Source organism: Bidens hawaiensis, unplaced genomic scaffold, assembly GCF_021521415.1.
Source record: "Bidens hawaiensis isolate Kalapana, Puna unplaced genomic scaffold, B.hawaiensis_p1.1 tig00419544_1, whole genome shotgun sequence".
In the NCBI taxonomy this organism is placed as follows: domain Eukaryota; kingdom Viridiplantae; phylum Streptophyta; class Magnoliopsida; order Asterales; family Asteraceae; genus Bidens; species Bidens hawaiensis.
In genome coordinates, this window is record NW_027504896.1 from 1852 (window position 1) to 13193 (window position 11342).

Sequence of the window (11342 nt, forward strand, 5' to 3'; positions counted from 1 at the left end):
CAAATTTCAAAAGAAAGTCAGGTAGGAGACGAGATTTGAGGAAATAATGAATGTAAAGTCCAAATTTTTTGTAATTTTGGAGCAAAAATTCAGATTTTTTCAAATTTTTTTTTTTCAAAAACCGTCTTGAGAGACTGTTTTTTTATATTTCCTGCATTTCCCGTCAATATTTTCCAATTCTTGAAAAAATATATTTTTTACAGTTATACCCCTGAACCACCACCTTGAACCACCACCATCACCGACGCCGTTGGCCCCACCCCATCACCACCACCGTCACTACCACCATAGCCGCCTCCACCACCTCGAACCACCACCACCTTTGCATCTAACATAGGTTTTCATTCGAATTGCCCATGTTGTGTAATTAGTAGATTTTAACATAGGGCATTGAAAATTTGAAAAAGATGATCCCGGCTCTTTATGCGTTACAATAGCATTATTATCCTTTGGACTTTCCGACATGGTTTCCTTTACAGATAATAATAAATATTATACACAAAGTATAAATTATACACAAAGTATAAACAAGGTTTTGGATATGTTTAACCTCTTAAACTTATAAGAACCGTCTTCAAAAGTTTAAAGCAAACTCGGTTCAGAAAAAAAAATAATGAATCCGTATTCGTATATAATTAAACCACTACACTAACAGATTCCAACAATCTGATCTCGGGTTTAATTTATCAAAACTTGTTTCTTAACTAAATAAAAAGCAAATCTTTAATAAGTTTTATATTCAACTCAAATTTGTTGGCAGGCTGACAAAACTTCTAATATCAAAATATTAATATTGGAATATTTGAGTTAGATTAATTTGGTGAATGTTTCAGAACAGAGTACTTTTGCTTGAATGTGTCTGCACAAAATGTGTGCTCCTTTATCCAACAACTCACAACAAACAATAAACAAATAAACAAAAGTTTGTTTTCTATTAATTATTAACCCCAAACAAACAAACCAATGAATTTGTTGTTTCCAATACACAAACGGATTTAAACAAAAAAATTCAGTGTCCGAAGGTTTTTTGTTTTTATTAAATTTCGATTATCAATACTAAACCACAACAAATGTTGATTTTGGTATTAAATTCGAATTCAATTGATTGTAATTTTCACTAAATGAAAATAAATAATTCGATCAATTGAATTAAACACCAAATAAGAATCGCAACGATTCTGGTTACTGGCCGGCTTTAATCGTTAAAGTTTTTTGAACAATTCAGAAAAGATCACAATTAACGTGAATCATGATTTGAATGAATTTGATTTTGATTCTGTTGACGTCTCAAGCAATTCCACAAACAATTTGTAGAACCCAAATAGACTCAAAGAAAAAAAAAGTCGGCAATTGAGAGCAATTAAGATGGCTCTGATGCCAAATGATGCCCAAGATATAAGAATGAATGATCAATCAAAGAAAATAACAAGATAACAATTTGTAAAAAGGTATGAATTTCATTAATCTTGGAAGATATATGTAGACCACAGATCATGTTCGTTCTTGTCTTTTGATCTTATGCTAATTACAACTTCAACCCTTCTACAATACATAAATATAAAAACTAACTAAAACATATTCTTCTTCATCTTATCTAACACTGACCCGCTTTTCTTATTAAACGGTAACGACCTCATCTTCCTTATCTTCTTTCTTAGGCGATGCTTCCACCGTCGGCTTCAAAACCTTAGTAATCAACTTCTGCCCAACTGTTTGCTTTGACGCCTTAGAGGCGCCCACCCCTCTTTTCTTTTGTGGCTGCCGCTGGTTTTCGGCCACCCTTCTTTTTCACCTCTAATGGGGCTGCTACGCCTTCAAAGCCTTCAAATATCTATGTATTAGTTTCACACTGTACAGCCGAGTTCGAGCCATGCTTTGGCTTGTTTAGATACTACACGAGCTCGAGCTGAGCCAAACCCAGGCCCATTTAAGATTTGTCTCAAAAAACATAAAAATAACAAAAACTTATATACTATAAATAACAAATAATAAACGAATCAAATCCAACCATAGGTAAGCAAATTAAGAGCGGAGTTTGAACCTTAGATAAATAGCTAAGCTCGAAATAAACTGAACTCGAGCTCTTATAAGTGAAAACGACTCTGAGCTCGACTCAGTCTTTGCCTAAGCAATGCATACTTACATAAAAAAAATATAATCCCTTGAACCGATCAAAATGTCATCGCATGTCCTAACAGCGGCCATGGCGGCTGCCGCCGTTAAGCAGCTGTTATTCCGCCCTTCACTCACTCTCCATCCGCCGCATTGCCGCCGCATATCCTCTTCTCTTTTGGCAGCTGCCGGTTACTCCACAACCTTATCTTCTTCTTCCACCCGTAACACAAAAAAACTAAACAGAACAAACAAGTCAATCAGTAGCAACACCCGCAGAGTATTAATAGATTCCGTCGTCAAGAGACGAACCCGATCGGATAAAAAGTTCGACGAGGACAAGCTCCGTCAGTTCGGCGATACCCAGTCTCATATTCCGGTGATGCTTGGTGAAGTGCTGGAGGTTTTTGCTTCTCGCAAGCTTCACACTTTTGTTGATTGTACTCTTGGTGCAGCCGGCCATTCTTCCGCCGTATGTATCAATTTCAATTCAATTTGTTATCTTTGTGTGTTAAAAAATAAAACCTACAAATTATAATTAGGTTTTAGTTGACCCAATTGAGTGAACATGAATGCTGGCCTGTTAAGGGGGTGTTTGGGAACATGGATTGGTTTTTCGAGTTGGGTTGATTTAAGTTTGTTGGTGGGGATTGTAGATGATTCGGGCTCATCCGGAGATGGAGACGTATGTTGGACTGGATTGTGATCCGGTGGCGCATGGAAAGGCGAAAGCTAAGATTGATTTACTCCAGACGACGAACGAGAAATTAAAGACGCATACTTTTTTGCAGAATTTCAAGAGCGTTAAGGCAGCGTTATGTGAGGCTGATGAAAAGCTTCTCATTTCGGGGATTGATGGGATATTAATGGACTTGGGTATGTCGTCAATGCAGGTATGTAAAGTGTTTATCCTTTGAATAACAGATGGAGATTACAAACTTGTAGTCCATGTAACAATTCTCTCATTATCTATAAATAGGGTGATAAGGATGCAAACGAGCCGAGACGAGCCCAAGCTGGATGAGGCTCAATCTCGTCTCGTTTCGAGCTCTTTTTCTAACGCTCGAGCGTGGCTCGTGAGTCCTTTTTCAAGCTCAAGCTCGCTCGGTTCGGCTCGTTTATCACTCATTAATTAATGTTTATACAGTTTTTGTTATTTTACATATTTTGAAGAAATCTTAAACAATCCTAAGTTCGGCTCAGCTCGAGCTCGTTTGCAGTACTTTAAATGAGCCAAAGCTCGGCTCAATTTTGGTTGTGTAGTATGAAATTAATACATTGAAGTTCAAAAGGACTAAAATTTTGAAAATACACAAGGCTCGAGGAGCCTAAACGGTTCTCCCATACAAGGCTCGAACTCGGACTCGATAACTAAACGAGCATTATTTGAGGCTCAGTCTTGGCTCGTGCTTAGTATGTCTCGGCTTGTTTCAAGCTTTTAATTGATTTGATCTCGAGTAGCTCTCGAGAAACTCAGCTTGTTTGCACCTCTACGCACACATAGATACATATGATAATCCTTTCTTGTTTTGCATATGCAGGTAAACAATGCTAATAGAGGATTTAGTGTGCTTTGTGATGGACCGCTTGACATGAGAATGGATCCTCAGGTAAGAACTGTCATGTGTAACTGTTGTTGGTATTTGACAAAATAACTTTTTAAAAAGAAAAGTATATGTTTTGTTCACTTAACTGATTGAAACAGGGGTATTACAGGCAAGTTTGACAGCAGAAGACATACTGAACTCATGGCCCGGGCCTGAAATAGGGCAAATTTTACGTGACTATGGGGAAGAAAACAATTGGCGGGCTCTTCAGAAAAAGATTGTTGAGGCGCGTTTTAGTGGAGGATTGCATTCAACTGGTGAACTAGTAGATCTTATCAAGAGTTGTACATTTGGTGGAAAAGGTGTGTTGTCTTCTTAAGTCCTTGGTTTGAAATTTTAATGCATCTGTCTAAAGTACCGAATTTGTTGGATCATATTAGTTAAGAGGTGCAAATTTGTCCCCTTTCGTATAAATGAGCCAATTCGGGTTATATTTTTTTCTAGTTGGTAAAATTAAAAACATTAACTAAAATGAGATGGTAAACATGTTGAAAGTCACCCAAGCGTATTCAAACTACAACTTTTAAAAAGTATTCGATTATTATTGTTATAAAATTGCTTTTGTGATTATATTTAGCACATGATTTATTTTTATTTTTATTTTTTGTTATTTAAAAAGAAAGAAACAAAAGGTGTTTGTTGGTCAACCCAACCAACCAATACTAGGAAGTTATCTTCTTACCTTAACTGGTGTTGACCCGTTACATTGGGGTGTTATGGGGTTGATTTTGGGCTCAAAAGTCAAAACAGAACCAAATGCCAAAAATTTGGTTTTCAAACCGTTTGGTTTCAGTTTTCACAATGGGCCCATTTCGGTTTCGTTTTGCTCAAGTTTTGTGATTTGGGCTTGAAAATTTCGGGTTGGAAAAAATAGCCCAAAATATTGAATTGGAGCCTGAAAATTTGAACCTAATTTTTTTTTGTTAATTAATGATTTTTTGGGCTACACCATGTATTATCTTTCGATAATTACTTAGCATTCAAAAATAAAAGTTATAATCCATAATTCAATACCAGAAGTCGGTTTTTTCGGTTTTTATGGGCTCGGTTCGGTATTTTCGGTCCATGCAAAACCAAAATCCGAACCCGAAAGTCAGTTTTAGAAAAGACAAAAAAAACAAAAAAAAACCGTCGATTTTGGGTTGTAACTTTAGAATATGTTTATCGAGCTTGCGAAATTCAGATTAACGATACAAATTTAATAAACATTACAATTGGCAAATTGCTAGTATTGTTGGTAATTTTGCAAATGATTATTATAAAGTACCATTTGATGAGGTGGCATGATGACATGACACCTCATCAGATGGTAACCATATGTGTATTATGTAATAAAATTGATGCACTAATGATGCATGTGTTACAGGAGGTAGGCAGGGTTGGATAAAAACTGCAACAAGAGTATTTCAGGCGCTAAGAATAGCTGTTAACGATGAACTCAAGACACTCGAGTCTTCATTATACAACTGTTACAACTGTCTTTCACCTGGTGGGCGTCTTGCAGTTATATCTTTTCACAGTCTGGAGGACAGAATTGTGAAACAAACATTTCTCAATATAATCAACACAGATTCCGTTGATGAAAACAAAAGAGAATCTTTGATGCCCGACTCCTCGGATTTGAGGAGTGTTGATTCTGATGTAAAAGAGGCGTGGGTCAAACAGATGGTCAACGGGGTCAGTGGAATAATCCTCACAAAGAGACCTGTAACACCTTCTGAAGATGAAGAGAAAGTAAATGTTCGGTGTAGGAGTGCTAAACTCCGGGTTATACAAAGACATTGAAGTAAAACCAGAAGGGCATATTAGGAATAGAGTATTATCTTTTAGTGAGAGACTGTTACATTTGTTGTAAGATGACTAGTTTTCTTTTTTAGTTATTTAAAGTCTGAATTAAGATAACAAGTTTCTATAAACTGTAAACAATAAACTCTTTTTAGCTTTTACAGTAACTAAAAACAAAAGGTTGGCTTTTTATCTTAAAAAACTGGTATCACTTTAGCATCTTTTTTCTACTTTATTTTTCTATTAAGTGTGCTGAGGGGCGGAGCCAGTGGGGGGTGGGGGCGGAAACGAATCAAGTCAGGCTTGAATTCATCTGCTTAATTTATGACACAGCTCGGGCTTAATTTGTTTTGAGCTCTATAGATACATATTGAACTTATAATCGGGCCCATAGTTATAAACTTATAATCGATAGATAGGATAATATTATGACGATCATACATGAAATTCTTTATTTATTTATTTTTTGAACGACAAAAAAAATCTACTCTTTTGTCCAGGTCTGAACTGAGACCTCCCCTCTAATAACCTTATTTTTATAGGGAAAAAAAAAGAATACTGATTATTATTATTATTATTTTTTTTCATCTATAAAATTATATAGACAGAGAAAAAAAATCATGGGTTTATAAAATTTCCATTAATTAATAATGGGTATGAGTGGGTTGATTGGCGATCTGAAGGAGTTGGTGCAAATGCAAGCCACGTATGGTTATATGATTGTTCACTTTATCTATCTCATCTCATCTCATTAAAATATCTATATCTATCTCTAGCACACATGCTTCTTTGTATACAACATCTGGTATTTATTTTCAAATTTCTAATTTCTTAGGCTGGATCATTTGTTGTAATTTATACTGTGGTTATGAGGATCTTCAAATTTGTAGCTACTAACTTACCTTCATCCATGGTTCTTCCAGAGCCTTATCCTCTTCATCAGGTGCTTTTATATCCCATTATCATTATTTACAATTTATACTGATTCCATACATTTCATAGAAACCTCCAAATTCTACATTTAGGAACTCCGGTTTATGTTAGTCGTGTCTAACAGGTCATGAATAATAATGTTATGATACCAGGATCTTAATTTTAAACAACTCAAAAAGGGCTAGCGGCACAGTTTGTTGCATGTCCGTCTTTCATTCCGATGTAAACACTACCGTTTAATGAATAGTCTATCAATTACTAATTTATAAAATAATAAATAATTTAAAGAATCAAAGAAATTACTGGGCCAGAATTGAAATTTAAGTAGAGAATAATATTACACTCGAATATCTTTTATGTGTTAGGTTATATAACTAGCTAATAATTGATGTGTATGTGAGTATAATCTTTAATATATATTTTTTTTCTTTTGGCACCAGGCTTCTTGTAATCGGTTTCGTTCCAGGAGGAGATTACGAGTTTTCAAATGCAGTAATGAGAAGCTTACAGAATCAAAAGTGAAAAAGGCTAGATTATCCGCTAGGAAGCAAGAACGGGTCAAGATTCCAAGCTGCAACATTATAGACGGAGAAGGGGGGAAACAATATCCTATTAGGGAATTTTTAAGCCACCCCTCTGGTATTGAAGCGCTTTTGAATAAACATGCACTTCAAAGTGTTGAACAACTTGATGCTACCACTTATAGGTTTGCATTATTTTGTTTTCACTTTATTTACAATACTCTGTGTTACAATGTACCCGACCCCGTCTACCTGCATAAAACCCAAATATATTAACATGTTATCTAAAGCTTAAATAATATATTAAACAGTATGTTAACGTTGTTAAAACTTTAAGCACACATGCTCTGCAGGTGTACTCTACCGCCACTTAATCTGCTAAACTTTGAAGTCTCTCCAGTTATAGACTTACGAGTGACCCCGACTGATGAAGATTGCATGGTAGAGATGTTATCTTGCAAGGTTTGACTTGGAATCTAGTTTAGAGAACATATATTGTTAATTATGTTTGATTTTATTTTAAAATTTTAAAATAATGTGTAGACTATAAATTGATTTTTTTAGTTTGTTTTGGTTGCAGTTTGAGGGTTCTGAAGTGATGAAACGACAGAACGAACATTTTTCAGGTACTTGTCGGTTCCATTGAGTTACAAAGTTTGTGGAAAACATTGAGATAAAATTTAAGGTCATGCCTTGTGCAGGCCTAAAGTGATGGATTAATTCTACCTATTACAGCGGAAATGTCAAATTACATAACTTGGTGCACAAACACTTCTAAACCGTATCTGGATGTGGATGTGAATCTAGATCTTACTCTTGAGGTACTTTTTCTTCTTGTACATTGCAATCGTTATCTGTACCATTCTGTGTTAATTAGGGTATGCATGTCACGTTATACACGCCGTATGATGTCAAATCAAGTTTGCACATCAAGGCATGTAACATCATGAATGCATTATAAAGGCCATATGACTTTATCAATGGTGACATGGCCCGGTCTAACATACGACCCTGCATGATCATTTTCTGTCTAGCTTACGACCCTTTATGACCATCTTTCCATGTTATACGGCCTGTATGACACAATGGTGTCTAAGCAGTGTGTCAGGGTATGCTTGGAGCATCTATAATATTGCTGGTTATAATTACTGCATTTTTGGTCATTTCCGCTTCATACTCTATGTTAAGAAACTTACTATCCATCGCCACCCACCGTCCACCACCCACACACCGTCCGCCACTACCACCGTTTGCCACCACGATCGTCCACCCTCACCGTCCACCACACACCACCATAGTCTACCACCCACCATCCGCCACCACCATCATCCACCACCACCATTGTCCACCACTCAACACTGCCTTCTACCACCATCAACGCCGCCTTCTACCACCATCCACCACCACCCACTACCATAGTTCGTACACCACTACCAGTTTGTTTTAGCAATCTGCAGACGTTAAATAACAAACAGTCTTTTTTTCAGACTGCAGACATTTTACCTTCGAAAAAACAAACAGCACACTAGTCTATGCTCAAATGTTTTTAAAAATGACACAATTATTATTCACAACATAATTTTGAGCGTATATTCGATAGCATGTTAACACATGTAAAAATGGCTACTTCAAACACTGGTTTCTTGTTAACCGATAGCGCGTTAACACACCGGCGTGTGTTGATTTATGAACTAATAGGGGGTTAATTACATCAAAATATGATGCCAAATAATTTCATTTACTCTTTATGTTTAAGTAAGTTATTGTTATATGCAGATATACACTCAACCATTTAGTTTGCTGCCAACCTCTGCAGTTGAGGCTCCAGGAAATTTGTAAGCATATAACTTTAGATATAATATATATTACACTACAAGTCCTGAAAATTGAAAAATGGTTGGTTGCAGAATGATGCAAGCTTTAGTTGACAGACTTGTACCGTTGCTACTGCAACAACTGATACAAGATTATGAGAAGTGGGTCACCCAGAATCCTCTCATCCCACAAAACTCTTGATCATTTTGTATGTAATAAGTTGTGTTTACAAAGGACATGCATTTAAACTGATAATATGAAATGTAGTTAATAGCCTTGCTGCTGTGGTACTAGTTGCAGTCAGTTCCACAAAGAACAAGACAGTTAACAGAACAATGTAGGTGAGATTCACATACTATCATGTGAAAGGCTAATTAGCCACCATTTTCATTGAGCAAACTCTATAAAGAATTGAAATGAAGAAAACAGACGTATATGCATAAAGGCGGCGCTAGGGTTTTGGGGTTGTGAAAAGAATGAAGATCGCCGCCAATTTATAGGCCTAGGGGATTTCTTTTCCACATGTTAAAAAATATTTTATGGTTTAAACTTTAATATTAATCGCTACTAACAATTTCACTCGTGATAATTTCAACTTCTGGTTTTATTATCGATAACAATTTGATTCTAACGGATCGTTAACTCGGTTTTTTTCACATAACGTGACGTGTTATATGGAAATCGCATGGCAATGACTTGGATACATTTGGTTTTTATAAAAAGAAAATTAAAAATAAAAAACTATCAGCTCTGTTTCTCTTGATTGCAAAAATAGAATCCACCTCCGGCATCATGTTCAACACCGAATCTCTGGCACCTCCCCTCCTAAAGCCACCACCCGCCAGGTATGAAACCGCCGCACTTGCTCTTCTACTGTTGAAACTGTCATCGCCTTTTTTCGTTTGTCTTCTTTGAACAATCTCCGGTATCGTGGGATTAGTATTGGTTAATGGTTAATGCTTTGAATTATTAATGTTCAATTTTCTTTTTTTTTTCCTTGAATACTTGTATATCTTTGCCTATCTTTTCTTTTAAACTATCTATTTATCTCAAAACATATCTAAATATTAAAACTTTTGATAAAATTATATGAAAATCGATGTTTGATAATAATTATTGTAATAGTATAATCTTCTTAAGTTACTCTTATGATTTGTTACAATCTGTTGAATGAACACCAATATTTAAATACACCAAAATAAATAAATAATCATTTGATGTGTATGATGCATCATTTCGGTTTTGAAGTCCGACATTAGTTGTTACTCTAAGGTGATTGAAAAGCTAAGGAAGCTTCAAAGGAATTGTTGTAGCACGTAATTGTTTATATATCCTAATGCCTCCTAATAGGTAGAAGGTTAAATAATTGACTTAAAAACATTAAAACCGATAAGTAGCGATGAAGAGATATGGTCCCGGATTCAGTTCGTATCCGGGTCAAGATAAGCACTCACCAAGGCCCAAATTGTTGAAAGGAAAACGCCAAGGGAACAAGACCCACAAGGCCATAGGGGCGCACCCTTAAAAGATCAATATGAAGATGACAGCTGGATAAAAGGTACACGCAGGGACCTTCGTTTGTCCCAGACAACTAGGGGAAAGAAAGCCCAGCAGGATAACACCACATATACAAAAGGTACATGCGGGGATCACCATGACAATCATATAGGGAGACAACCCTATTGCACAGAGGGGCCCTCGCAAAACGGTCTACATCACGTATGTCCCAAATGGGACAAACCGGATATTCCAATTGATACATTGCCTATAATAATCCAGATCTTTAGCTATAAATAAGGAACTTCTCCAAACGGTAAAGAATTCTGCTCTCTCGACTCTCACTCATTATTACTCACAACTTACCATGCTGATCTCATGTCAGATGATGATCATAGGAAGCTCCCCCTTCATGTAGCAAGGCTAGTGACATTATCAGTGTTGCAGATGTAGTTCACTCTCAGATTTTCAAGGTTTTCAATATTCGTTCACTCCATGGAAACACCCATCTAGACCCCGGTTTAGATTCGTACTTCTTAAAGCCAAAAGGCTCTAAAGCTAAACTATTAGATAAGGTTGGTGTAATAGCCAAGGCATAAGTAATGTAAGTTCTAAAACTATTTTTGTAAATAAGCGAACAATTTATGTGGTATGCGATATGCATAATGAAATACATAATTTAGGCGAATTGCATAATCGATGGTAGATGTGGTATAGTGAATGAGGTATAATCGATGGTAGATGTGATGTAATGAATTGCATAATCGATGATTCGATGGTAGATCTTTGTAGCCCAAGTCATCATAAGCATACACCCTAACTAGAACTTAATTTATCCAAATTAGGAACCCTGGATAACCCCAGGCTTCAAGAACATCAAATGAATGGGATCAACTTCAAAGGTCATCAGCTGCCACAAGGCGTCCTCTTGATTTCAATACACAAGCATAAAACATATTTTACGATATACGTTTAACCATTGAACATCAAGTTATGTACTCGATTCATTTCCCTGAAATCTATTATATAACTTTAGCTCCTAAAATAAAGCAACACCGATGAGATAAAGTCG

General features: G+C 36.1%; 2 protein-coding genes across 2 annotated transcripts; both read left to right on the forward strand.

Annotated features, from left to right (window-relative positions):
- Positions 1 to 2176: 2176 nt before the first annotated feature.
- On the forward strand, positions 2177 to 5600 carry LOC143609327 (uncharacterized). The gene is made up of 5 exons (XM_077084107.1): positions 2177 to 2584; positions 2769 to 3005; positions 3654 to 3722; positions 3829 to 4021; positions 5086 to 5600. Exons 1-5 carry the CDS (start codon positions 2177 to 2179, stop codon positions 5502 to 5504), a joined length of 1326 nt encoding a protein of 441 aa, XP_076940222.1. The 3' UTR covers positions 5505 to 5600.
- A 554-nt stretch (positions 5601 to 6154) lies between these two features.
- LOC143609322 (uncharacterized) lies at positions 6155 to 8974 on the forward strand. Its single transcript, XM_077084104.1, has 8 exons — positions 6155 to 6226; positions 6340 to 6447; positions 6878 to 7143; positions 7312 to 7420; positions 7539 to 7584; positions 7694 to 7779; positions 8735 to 8793; positions 8866 to 8974. Exons 1-8 carry the CDS (start codon positions 6155 to 6157, stop codon positions 8972 to 8974), a joined length of 855 nt encoding a protein of 284 aa, XP_076940219.1.
- Positions 8975 to 11342: the final 2368 nt, after the last annotated feature.

Excerpts from the sequence above, each read along its gene's own strand:
- LOC143609327 (XM_077084107.1), top strand. The coding sequence starts at position 2,177 with ATGTCATCGCATGTCCTAACAGCGGCCATGGCGGCTGCCGCCGTTAAG. Across the intron at positions 3,006-3,653 it reads TGGGTATGTCGTCAATGCAG|GTAAACAATGCTAATAGAGG; the intron begins GTATGTAAAGTG and ends TTGCATATGCAG. Across the intron at positions 3,723-3,828 it reads ACATGAGAATGGATCCTCAG|GCAAGTTTGACAGCAGAAGA; the intron begins GTAAGAACTGTC and ends GGGGTATTACAG.
- LOC143609322 (XM_077084104.1), top strand. The coding sequence starts at position 6,155 with ATGGGTATGAGTGGGTTGATTGGCGATCTGAAGGAGTTGGTGCAAATG. Across the intron at positions 6,448-6,877 it reads AGCCTTATCCTCTTCATCAG|GCTTCTTGTAATCGGTTTCG; the intron begins GTGCTTTTATAT and ends TTTTGGCACCAG. Across the intron at positions 7,780-8,734 it reads ATCTAGATCTTACTCTTGAG|ATATACACTCAACCATTTAG; the intron begins GTACTTTTTCTT and ends TGTTATATGCAG.